The sequence below is a fragment of the Pelecanus crispus genome, chromosome Z (genome assembly GCF_030463565.1).
Source record: "Pelecanus crispus isolate bPelCri1 chromosome Z, bPelCri1.pri, whole genome shotgun sequence".
Lineage (NCBI taxonomy): Eukaryota > Metazoa > Chordata > Aves > Pelecaniformes > Pelecanidae > Pelecanus > Pelecanus crispus.
The window spans coordinates 37,692,907-37,705,337 of NC_134676.1; the positions used below are offsets into that span (position 1 = coordinate 37,692,907).

The 12,431-nt window shown below is 39.4% G+C and overlaps 1 protein-coding gene across 2 annotated transcripts in view; it reads right to left on the reverse strand.

The window, feature by feature from the left end:
• The window catches only part of SLC24A2 (solute carrier family 24 member 2), a 112,072-nt gene that overhangs the window by 40,785 nt on the left and 58,856 nt on the right, over window positions 1–12,431 (reverse strand). For both annotated transcript variants that reach the window (XM_075726550.1, XM_075726548.1), the window contains exons 2-3: window positions 9,529–9,567; window positions 8,346–8,454 (exon numbers count right to left, since the gene is read on the reverse strand). In XM_075726550.1, the coding sequence (XP_075582665.1) occupies window positions 8,346–8,454; window positions 9,529–9,567 (148 nt within the window). The remainder of the gene's footprint in view (window positions 1–8,345; window positions 8,455–9,528; window positions 9,568–12,431) is intronic.

The window sequence follows — 12,431 nt, forward strand, 5'->3', positions numbered from 1 at the left end:
TCTTAAATAATACTGGGGGAAACAGCTATTTAATTTCTCTCTCTTTCAACTTTCTGACATAACAGGGCTATCTAAAAAACCATCTCTCTGCCTATTTAAATAGATCTGCCCTTAGCTGCACATAACCCACAGTTTCTACTCTACCTATGCTGTTGCTCACTCTCAGAGTGTGGGCAGTTCTATGGAGATATCTGTAAAAATACTCATCTCACCCACATTAACCATGCAACCTCAGGTACCAAAATTAGGAACACAATTTCTGTGGTCTCTACCACAGTTGAAAGCTAAAGAAAGGGTAAAGGAGGCCTCACTGGACAGTGATGTGCCTCATTGCTTCACCAATCTCATTTAGTTGTTTAAAATCTTCCCTTTAGCTTTCTTCTTGCAGAAAACCGCACCACTGAAAGCCGAGCTAGCAATGTGCCCTTGCAGCAAAGGTGGCCAACAGCATCCTTGGCTCCATTGGGCAAAGCATTGCCAGCAGTCGAGGGAGGTGATATTTTCCCTCCACCCAGTGCTGGTGAGACATATCTGGGTGCTGGGTCCAGTCCTGGGCTCGCCAGTACAGGAGAGTCATGGACATACTGCACCAAGTCTAGCACTGGGCCACAAAGATCATGAAGGGACTGGAGCATCTTTCATATGAGAGGCTGAGAGGGCTGGGACTGTTCAGCCTGGAGGAGAGAAGGCTCACGGAGATCTCATCCACATGTATGAACACCTGATGGGAGGGAAAGAAGATAGGCATGGTGGTGTTGGGTTGATGGTTAGACTGATGATCTTAGAGGTCCTTTCCAACCTTAATGATTCCTAGTTTTTACTTTCTTTATAAATAATCCAGCCACCAAGCCAGAAAACATGAAATTGCTACTCTATCCTTAATTGGTTTAGTGGTAGACTTGGTAATGTTAGGTTAATGGTTGGACTGGATGATCTTAAAGGTCTTTTCCAACCTAAACGATTCTATGATTCTAAGATGGAATGAGACTCTTCTCAGAAGTGCCCATTGACAGGGGGACAGTCAATGGGCACAAATTAAAACCCAGAAAACTCCATCTGGACACAAGAAAACACCTTTTACTCTGGTGATGGTCAAACACCGGAATGGGTTTCCCAGCAAGACTGTGGAGTCTCCATTGGTGGAGATACTCAAAACATGACTGGACACAGTCCTGGGCAAGCTGCTCTAGCTGATCCTGCTTGAGCAGGTGGTTGGACTAGCTGAATTCTGTAATTCAAGAGGTCCCTTCCAACTTACATGGAAAAAAAAAAATCTGTGAAAGCTAGCTGCGTAAAGAGGGTATGAGTATCTGCCTTTGTAAGACATGACACTCCATTCTGAAGGTATGCCTAATTGCCCTTTTTATTGGTTTCCTATCTTCACATCAGACTGAGATACCATGGGATGGAGATAAAGGGAAGACACTAGATTATAACTAACAGCTATTCATTTGTATGTGAGCCTGGCAGAAAGCCCCCATCTTCTCTGGCAGAACATTTCAGCCTTCAGCAGAGGAGAAAGCCAAAATACTCTGAGCACCCTGCTCAGAGGGCTGTTTTTCCCTGGTGGGCCAGAAGAGGAAACAAGAACTGTTACAAGCTGGGCAAGAACAAGTGTGCAAGAAGAAGGATGCTAAGCTCCTTTGCAAGTCCATGGGTACGCCTAAGGGACACTCAAGAATGATGAAGGATCTAGAGCAGAGATAGTTAATAACATACATAATTATTTTTATTAATTTTGTCTAGATTTGCATATTACCTCATGTTAGACAAAATGCTGTTGTGCTTATAAGTCACTGAAGAATTATTTCTTTCGTCTCTGGCATGGTGCTAGGAAGTACACCGAAGCATCCACACACTGGAACCGAGGAAAGTTGAAGTGCTCAGGTTCCTTCAGCAATGCAGGAACTGAGCATTACCCACGAGTTGGTGTAAGCTGAGCTGCCTGGCCTTACTTCTCTGAGTAACAACTAAACAGCTTCAGCCAAAAAAGGTTCCCAATAGGAGTGAGCACAGACATGACGGTGCAGCTTACCTAGGCCAAGGGAAGAACGAGAGCACAAGGGTTTTGCAAAATGAGACCAAAGCTGGGAGCCTGCTGAGTGGCCAGGCAGGTGAAGGTTACCCAACCTTTGTCAGCTGTCTTTGGGGTAAGCTGACATTTTTCATGACATCTCAGAAAAGACCACAAGTAGCAGCAACAAGTTCAGCAAAACAGTTGGAGGTGAATGGAAAAGCTGGGAAATTCTTAAGATTAGTATTGAGGAACACAACAGGATCTAGTGAGTAATTATTAATAATTCACTACTATGTGAAAAACTTTGAGGATCACATCATTCTTTATTTTCCTGAGAAGGATGAATGCAGGTTTCTGTTTTTTCTTTGTCAGAGCAGACAGTGACAGTACAGTATTTTTCTACACTCAGTGAAGGAAGTGACAGAATTGTCAGTTCAGATTTATGTAACAGAAGGTTACTTCCCCCACCAATAACATGCACCATATTTATGTTTAGAAAAAAGTGAAGCATGTAAGATAAACAACTTTTCTGCAGAAGTACATCCTGTAGTTTTCCACTTTGGAAATAGGACTAGAGATGGGTATAGGAGAGAATTGCCAAAGATGCCTGCTTCTGACTGGGGACTGAGCCATGACAGCGATTTATATCACACTCATCTTCATGCAGAGGATGCCATTTACATATGAGTTATATCCTTGTCATACAGGAGCAAGGAAGTCAGCATCTAGCTAAATCCCCCCTTGCTGAAGATGTTTTGTTGGGCTGTGGCACCTTATCAGCAGACAGAACAGGGGTGGCATGATAAGGAAAAGCTCTCATTCTTCCTGTACCCTGCTAAAGCTGTGCAAGAAAAGCAAGGTAGCCTCAGGTTGCAGTGGTGCTCTGAATCCTCACTTCACCACTGGTATCTTCCCTTTTCAACAGAGTATCCGTAGGAGCCTCCAGAGACGAAAACCTCCCTCCACAATCCTGAAGGAATTGCTCTTTAAGGCAACCTACAGCTTGTAGGGAGAAAGTAGGCTTACAACTCATGACAGACGCTTTCATACAAAATACTTTCCATGATTTTCCTTCCCCTGCTCCCACTGCAAAACAACAGCCCTCTTCTATTAAAAAATGTAAAGAGATCTTTGTAAATCCTACACTTTCATAATCCAAGAATGCCCATTTCAAAACTAGGACAAAGGTATCTGAGGTACAGGACTCAGAAGGAAAAAAGCCATAAATGATCAATGATTGCCATGATTTATGTTCAGGTTACTTGGATTTTGGATTGGGGCCTGACCAACGCAGCAGGTCTGATGATGCCATCCTTATTCATATGGGTAATGCTGTTATGAACATTCCAGTTCGCTACTCAGTGAATAAAGGATTGCCAAACCAGCACTTAAGCAGAAGCAAATATGGCACAGGATTTACTGGGGATTAATGACTGGCTGGGAGTTGATGATAGCCTGATGCACAGGCAGTCATTAATCTTAATCCTTAGGAAATGATCTGTACCAAGGTCATTATTTCTGCAAGAAGATAAAAGCAAACAAAAAACTGTCATACAGATATCTGTATTTTTAATGAACGATGAGGTTTCAACTGTAATGTAAAGTTCATGTCCCATTAATGAATACCGTACATATTAGCCTGTTAGAGTGGCTGAACTCTTATCTTCTTAGAAACTTTATGCCGAGACAAAGACTTTTAAGAGGAGAAGCCTTCCTTGTCTTAGACTTTTAAATCACAGCACAGCCACATGCCTGCCTGAATGCAAAGTGCCAAACATCCAGCAGCTCCCACTGATCTCAGACGTTACTCATCTGTCAGAGGTGGGCTGAACAGTTTGCAAGCCCACTGATTCCAGAGAGCCTACAAGCTGGCTTTCACAAGACAGGCACAAGCCATGGCAAAACCACATTTGTGTGGAAGGGGAAGAGGAAGGACAGGTTCACAAGTGTGTAATCGTGTATCAGGATCACTCTGTTTCTCTCTTTACTTTGTGGAAAGTAAAACCTTGTTAAAGTCCTTTCTCTCATTTCGTATTTTCCTACTTACAATCAAGTACATTTTTAAGAGGCTCTCAATTAAAGTAGAGGTTAGTCTGACTTCACAAATGAATTATTCAGGTAAATATGATGAGCTGGTTTTCTATAAATATATTGCATGTTAATGTAACAATAACACTGTGTAGGTCAAGCTGACCTTTAATAGTCACACAGCCTGTTTACACATTCTATACTGCTTATGCTATCAAGAGGACTTAGATGGGACTTTTCTGTCAGCCTTGCAAAGTCCACACATGTCCAAAAGACAGCACGGTATACCTTTTCATGCCCCATTTTCCTTGCAATTATTCAAGAGAAAGTAACAGTGAACTTTATTATTGCCATAAAGAGAAAGAAAAGCTGGATCTTCCAGCAGCAGTGCAACAACTAGAAATTTTATTTCTAATGGCAACATTTGATCTGGAACCTGTGAAGAGTCAAGAACAGAGCTCCCATACTTCACAAGTGGTTTTCCAGAGACTGAAAACCCAGTTCACTTCGCTGTGCCAGCTGCAGGACTGCTGGTGTCTGCTCAGGAAATGCTTTGCCTGATGGACCCAGCAGTCCAGAAGGAGAGTGAGCGCTGAGGAAGCCATCCTATGGGAACAGTCTGAAAGAAGGTGGGTGCAGATGACTGAGACGCAGTATGAGGAAAAGCAAAGGAAGTAAATGGTAGCAAAATGGGGAAAGAGGAAATGAGAGGGGAAGGAGTACAGAAGGAGTATGCCTAAGTGCAGGGGGTGCCAGAGTAGCTGCGTATGTGTCAGCTTTGATTTACACCTTTCACACTTACCTCCTTTGAGAATGGCAATTTGTAATGTTCTCATACACTGTTCTTTTGCTGCAAATCCAACAAATGTGGCTAATGACACAATGTTTTTGACCTATTGATCTAAGTCACCATCTGGCAGAAATACTGAGGGGATCTAAGCTGACTAAAATGGGACAGAAAAATGCTCAGAACCTTTTTCTGCTATTCCTTTGAGTCTCATCCATACTCACACTAAATGATTTGGAAGAAATCCTTTGACCTCACAGGTCATGCACCAGGTCCATCATCTTTCATTACATGAGTGCAATAGATCTAATTATCTTTGCTTACACAAAACTCAAAACTAACAAAAATCACTCATTTATTTCTTCATTATGTCTGTTTTTTTGGTAGTAGGAAAGGGTGTGTGAAGTGGAGAAAGAGATGTGGGCCAGAGAAGGCACCAGGTAATCTTTTACATTTCCACATCCCCCCACATGATGGGTTTATAGAGCAAAGGACTGCACTTCTCAGATGCTTTGGTTAAATACTACCCCTTCTTTTAATTCTTAACAATGAAATGCTATCAGCTTAAAAAATCACTTAGCTAACATGGTAAAAGTCTGTTAAAGTAAACATGATGCACCAGTTGATTGTTCAATGTTCATTATACACAGGAAGATTAAAACACAAGAACATGGTGAGAGTTTGGTAGGTAAAATAAGCCAAATGGGTAATCAATACTGTACAGAGCAGGTACCCATATATGTTATCACACGTATATTTGAATTGAATGTAAGATTCAAGCACAATGCCATCCAAATTTGTTGTAGTATTACCTACCTTGGCCAGACACAGTATTTACATCAAACTAAAATACCTTTTCTTCTATGGAGGTTTGCAGAATTATGTGAATACAGAATGATGAATGTGGACACTTAAAAGCTCAGAATCTCAGGAAACAATATGAGTGTTCAGTGGAGATACCCAATACTCCCTGTGACTGCCTTCCAAACTCCCTGCAGTGCAGAAGATCTTGAAAGCCAAGTCTGCCTACAAATGAGGTGGTGCCTGGGAAAAGGTTAATGACCATAATGTGTGACAGAAGAGTGGGTGGATTTTTTTCACATTTCTCCTACACATCTGGCCATATTTGAAAAAAACTAAAACCAGAGTTCCACATGCAAAAATATTTATTGAATTGCACTCCTATATTGGCACTTTCGTGCTCTCATTAATTAAAATTTGCATTTTGTGAAGTCAGTGGAAATTGAAATATCAGAGGTCAACTTAGATGTCTGCACCTACATAGGCTATTTTCCAGTGTCACCTTAGCCATTTCTTCATGAAAGTTGTGCATTAAAATACAATATTTACTGCAAATGTAGGTAGACTTTTTTTCCCTTTGTAAATTTTAACTCAGTATGTCAGTTTTAATAAAATGTACAGGTGGTTACTGTTAGGAATATTAATTCCAGGACCTATATAAGATTTTAGAGAGGAAAAAACTCAAACAAACAGTAAAGTATTATGATCAAAGAAACCCTGAAGAAAATTTTACTGGAGTAATTTAAGTAAGAATTATCCATTGCAACCATCTCTGTCAATCCACATTGATCTCAAGTGCTTTACTAACATAATGAAGAACAGCATTGAGTTACCTGATAAACTTAATTATAATACCTAATTTTCAAAAGTGCTGGGCTTCTGTGTCTCCCAAGACAGATTTAAGATTTCAACACTGTTTTCTCCTGTGCTGTTGTGAAGGGGGAAGCCTCTGGACCACACTACATGATGAAGCTTGCTACAGGGGAAAAGTAGTGAGAAAAGGTCTGAACGCTGAACAAGCTATGTCTAAGAAACAAGTAAAATAAGCTTGAGCAATGGAAAAATACCTGAGAGCTGATCTTATTTCTGAATCTTCATTAAGTCCAAATTGAACTCCAGCCAACATTTCTAGCTTTCCTGTGGTCTTCAATCTGTCATAAAGGTTCTGTCCCTGCTAATGAGCTCTTACTACCTGATTCTGTTCTCTCTTATTTTTAAAAAAATACTTGTTGAAGTCTATTTACTGCTTCAGATGATTGTTATTTTTGTTTGTGTTAGCACTATTTGAGACACTACAGATGCATCTGCAGCCCAGGAGCTTCGCTTTAAGGGAAAGGAGGAGTGCAAAGGATTGCAACAAAAAATTACAATTTTTCACTAAAAGGTGAAAAATTGAGATTGGAAGTCTTTCTTTCACTAGCAGAGTGAAAAGCTTGGCTGCCAGGTGGGTAAAGATGAGACTTACTGGGTGCAGCAGTTAGAAAGCCTGCTCACCTGCTATAGCGGTGCAAATAAAGGAAGCCAAACTTGTAACTGCAATAAATTTCTTATGTCTTTTTTCAACATTGAATGAGAATAGATTGGGCACAGTCTGTTGATGACTCCACTCTAAAGGCAACAGACTTTGGCAGTGAATAGTGCAGCATTAACCAAAGAGAGAAGCGGTGTGAATCATGATCAGAGTAGAAATAATGGTGTGGAGATCACAAGGGCTAAAATTGCCCTTGTGTTGACAAAATGAGTGTCAGCTTCAGCTTTTGAAGAGGAAATGGAAAAGTACATTTGCCTTGTCCAAGAGATACAGAGAAATTTGAAAAGCTGTACACAACGCTGCAATGAGAAACATAAAGGAACCTCAATGCAAGGAAGTGCTACACATCCTTTTTGATCACTGACGTTTGGAAGGTCTCGCTGTCAGTAGTATTTTAGGTCTCTTTAGTTCCTCACAATTCCTTCACAAGTGCTATTTCTCAAGACATTTATTACTACAGCAAGAAAAGTCCTACAGACATACATTCACCAAATAAACACCTAGCCTTGAATTTTTTGGAAGTCTACCAGAAGCTGAGATTCAAATAAATTGCAAAGCAGTTACAGTTTTTCTGCCAACTTCTCAGACCAAAGCAGTCCTGGTCTTCCTGCTAACTTCTCAAAGAAAAAAAAAATGACACCACACTTGGATAAAGCAAGCAAACTGTTACATTCATGTAACACAGAGGGATGTTTGTCGCATTTTTTCTAACGTCAGCGTTAAACCACCCAAAGTCAAGCCAGCAGAGTCTCATTCTTTTCTATATTCCATATGACAAATCACCCACCATTTTGCCTTTTCTTTTTCTCATGTACTAAAATCAAAACCAGGAAAGGAAACAAAAAAAACCCTCTACAAAAGTACAAGAGGATAGAGTTTCTGTAACTTTTAAATTGCTGCTGAAGCCAGAAGAGGAGCGAAACACTACTTACAATACGCAACAACCAAGTGATCAGTTTTAGTTAGCACCACAATAAACACATTTCCTAAGTTCCACATCTTGATGGGAGTACATACAGCGCACCATAAGAGTGCAAAGCTCTCTCAGAAAATTCAGACGCATTCAGAAAAGACTGGTGAAAGCAACAGAAATGCAAAAAAAAAAGATTCATGGGGAGAAGGGACAAGGAAAGTACTTGTTTGCTTTTGCAACAGAAAACCAAAAAAACTAGTAAGAATACCTTCAGCAAGAGGGTCAAGTGTGTGAATCATGAGCTGGAAGATGCTGTTCCTCATTAGACTGTTGTGGAGAGATGCAGAGCTTCCTCCCCGCTGCAGCCGTGGCTTAGTCTGGGTGGAAAAATAAGGGAAAGAATTAAGGGGTTTTTTGTTGTTTGCATGGAAGCAGGTCTGAAACACTACGAATTAATCTCACATTTCACTACACAATGAAATATTTTCAACAATCGCCTATAGCAGATTATATTAAATTATACACTGTATTAAACATTGACATGTGTATAGACAATTTCTCTGAAGGGGATGGATCATCAGATTAGTCATTAGTCTCCCAGGGTTCAGGAAAAGAGTAGGGAAAAAAGAACCCTTGTGTGTGAAAACTCTTAAAATGTTAGAAAATAGAAACCTCATACCTGCATCAGGAAAAAATAATTTGTTTCTTTGCAGAACTTAGTGGTTGAATCCCTGAAGTAAGTCCTAATTCTTATTGCCTCAGTACATTGCAAATATGCATATTATCAAAATTATGGAGAAAAAGGGCAAAGAGTACCCTTATTTAATGGCAAAATCCTATAGCTCAGTCAGAGTGAAACATACTCCTCGCTTTGGTTCAATCCATTAAGTACTGACTGCAAAACCAGATTGTGAGTGTGTAAGACAGTGTGGACACCTACAGCAATGGAGCCAACATACAAACATCTTTTACATGCTTTTAAAGAAATTTAAAATATATTCCGAGGTTCTTTTCCCCATGCCATTGTCTAGGACAATAATCTATGCATTTAATGTATCCCATGGAGTAAGACTGCTTTGTGGATGGCTGTCTGCTTGTTTCAATAAAAAGGATAATCAGAGCCAACAGCCTGCTGACTAATAAGACCCTGAGATCCAATTGTAGGGAAAAAACAACCCTGAAGAAAAAAAGTATTTTGCAATAATACATGGTACATGGATTAATCTTTGGTGTCATATAAATACTAAATGAAAAATGATAGAAACTGAACAAGAAAATTAGTTTACCGCTGTATCTTTGGAAACAAATTATTTAAATCTTATAGCAGCATAGGAGGGGAAAAGAAATCTCAGTAATTTACAAAAATGCTGATGTGTGCTAAACCAAAGTAAGACGTGTCTCACCACCACCCTGAGAAATAAATGCTCAGACACATACTAATTGCTGCCTACCGTCAGTGTTTGGTCATCCTTATCGCCAGCATTAGGTGACTGCATGAATGGGAAAAAGAACAAAAAGAAGTGTCAGATGGAGCATGCATGGAATGGAAAGGCAGTAAAACACCACATATGTCTGATCCTATGAATGCTGTTGTGATAGGGTTTTGAACCACTTGAATTCAAGCATCCTAGTGATCAAGTAAAACAGAGTAAATTGATACTGCAATGTTGCAGGAGTCTTTTATTCTTGTCAGTTTCTTGGACAGGAACTGCTGTCATTTCAGGGCCTGGCACACAGCAGCTGGGCTGCAGATCACGATGTTCATTTCATACAAACTACGCAGGGAGGCAAACTCTCTGTACGTCAACCAGTTTGAGAGAGAGAGAAAACTGAAAAACTAAAGCAATAAAAAACTCAGAATTGACCAACTGTTCAATGAAAAGCCTAAAAAGGAGTATTTAGTAGGAAGGGAGTAGGCAAAGAAATGAAAAAAAGGTGTTTCAGTTTAATCACTCCCAGCAAATGGCCACTTAGCCCAAACTGGCAGCTCTTGTTAAGGGCAGGCAACATGGCACATACTGCTCTGCCGTGATGAAAATGAGACTGTGGATGGATTTTAAAGGCAATTAATGCTTTCAAGTAAGTGATCTATCCTGAAGATGATTTGTGATTCCTATGTCCTATCCCTAGGAGAACAGCAGCAGAGCAATCACCAGGAGACGCTTCTGAGGGAGAACAGAATTTGCACTGAAAACAAGCAAATGCAAAATTTTGTATCTGATTTGAGTTTTGCTTGGTTTTTTAATAGAATTAATACTTGTGTTAAATGGCAACCCAGAACTTTTGTCACGGAATATGTTTCCATGACATCTTGAAAGTTCTGTGATGAAGTTGTGTCATTTTTTTAGTCATTCTGCTTATCCTGAGGAAGGAAAATTAACACCAGAATACATGAAATAACGAAACTCCAGTCATCAAGTACTAATTAAAGTAGGACACAGTGCAAACTCCAGCTGTCTCACATTCATTCTTATTTGATCATAACCCCTTCCCCACATATAAATATAATTCCTGCATATAAATAATTTCATCCATCTCAAGGCTCTTGTTTGGTGCATTACACAGAAAACAAATTACATTATAACTGTTCTATGGAACAATCTCCCCAGTGCAGCAAAACCCAGTTTTTGGACACACATCAACACTAACTTTCAGGACATGCCTTTTGAGCTAGTGAATTAAGCTTGAAGGTTAAGTGGAAGGCAAGCAGTTATGAGCAAACACTGATAACAGAACATATCCTTTCTGTTCCATAATAAGTAAAACTGGAACTGAGCTCTTTGTCAAAAATGTACCCCACCCCCCCCAGCTGTGAATATTAACTTGGAGATAATGAGGCAAAGAAAAGATCTTTGTTCTGATAAAGGAACTACCTGTCACCTCTGAAATTAGACTGCCCTCATGTAAGAAATGGTTAGGAAAAAAAGGTTTTACACCTCTATTGAAGACAACCATCATGGAAAGAACTTTTAATGGAGTGGAAAGAAAAGGAAAGAAAAAGAAAATACAAAACCTGTGTTCTAAAATGTCAGTAAATCAGTGGATGCATCTTAGAAAATTTTTGTGTAATGCGTATATACATATGTATAATATAGACATACATGCTCTTTCAGATACAAATCCACACACGCTTGCAAATCCATGATTTATTTGTGCATACTTTGAGGGACCTTCATGGGAGGGAAAATTTATCTTGCAGCAAATTTTGCAGGAAAGCAAAAAGGACAAGCCAGGAAAAATTCTTCTTGTCTCCAAAGAAGCAATTTAGGACAGTCAAGGCCTAAAGATCAGGGGGTATAGTTACAGAAGTAAAGTCTGAGAGATGTCACAGAATCACAGAATTGTTTAGGTTGGAAAAGACCTTTAAGATCATCCAGTCCAACCATTAACCTACACTACCAAGTCCATCACTAAACCAATTCGGGGTAGAGTAATAATTAATTTCATGTTTCCTGGCTTGGTGGCTGGGTTATTTTTTAATGAAGGTAAAAATAGAATAGAATCATTAAGGTTAGAAAGGACCTCTAAGATCATCAGTCCAACCATCAACTCAACACCACCATGCCTACTAAACCACATCCCAAAGTGCCACCTCTACATGTTTTTTGGACACTTCCAGGAATGGTGACTCTACCACCTCTCTGGGCAGCCTGATGTCTATGTGGGCAGCAGTCGATGTGTTCAGAACTGGAACTTTAATAAAAAAAAATTTATTTGGGACTTTGAACTTTTGAAGATAGGAAATTTGTTTCTTAATTTTAATATTGAAAGACATGAGAATATGTAATTGATAAACCTGAGTCATTTGTTGTGTTCTACCTGACAAAGGGCTGAAGAATGTCACTTTTCTTAGGGCCAAGAGGAATTGAGTGCATTCAGCATGCCTCAAAAATACTGAGCATGCTCTAGGCTTGATATGAGGGCACTCCTTACAAAAAAAAATTCATGTTGAAGGATACACTGTCATTTACTTGAAAGGCAATGGGATGAAGCTGCACAAATGTAGAAAAACAACTAGATGATAATTGGTACCATACAATTTAGTTTGCAGAAGATAATTATGTTATAAAGAGAAAGAATAATGAAATAAATTTTGCATATATGGTAAGGAAATAAAAGAAAAGTGAAAAACACAACTGAAATAATTTAATTCTTTGTCAGTACAGAATGGGATATAACACCATGCAACAGATTTTTTAAATTGTTTTTTCCACACGATTAGTAACACAATTGTTTCTGAGCTTAACTTGCCAGTCAAGTTACATCTTAGAAGAAATGTTCAAGACTGGAATATAAATAGAATTTTAAGGCAGAAGTGCCTCCACAGTTTTAAAAACAGGAGCGTAAACAATGT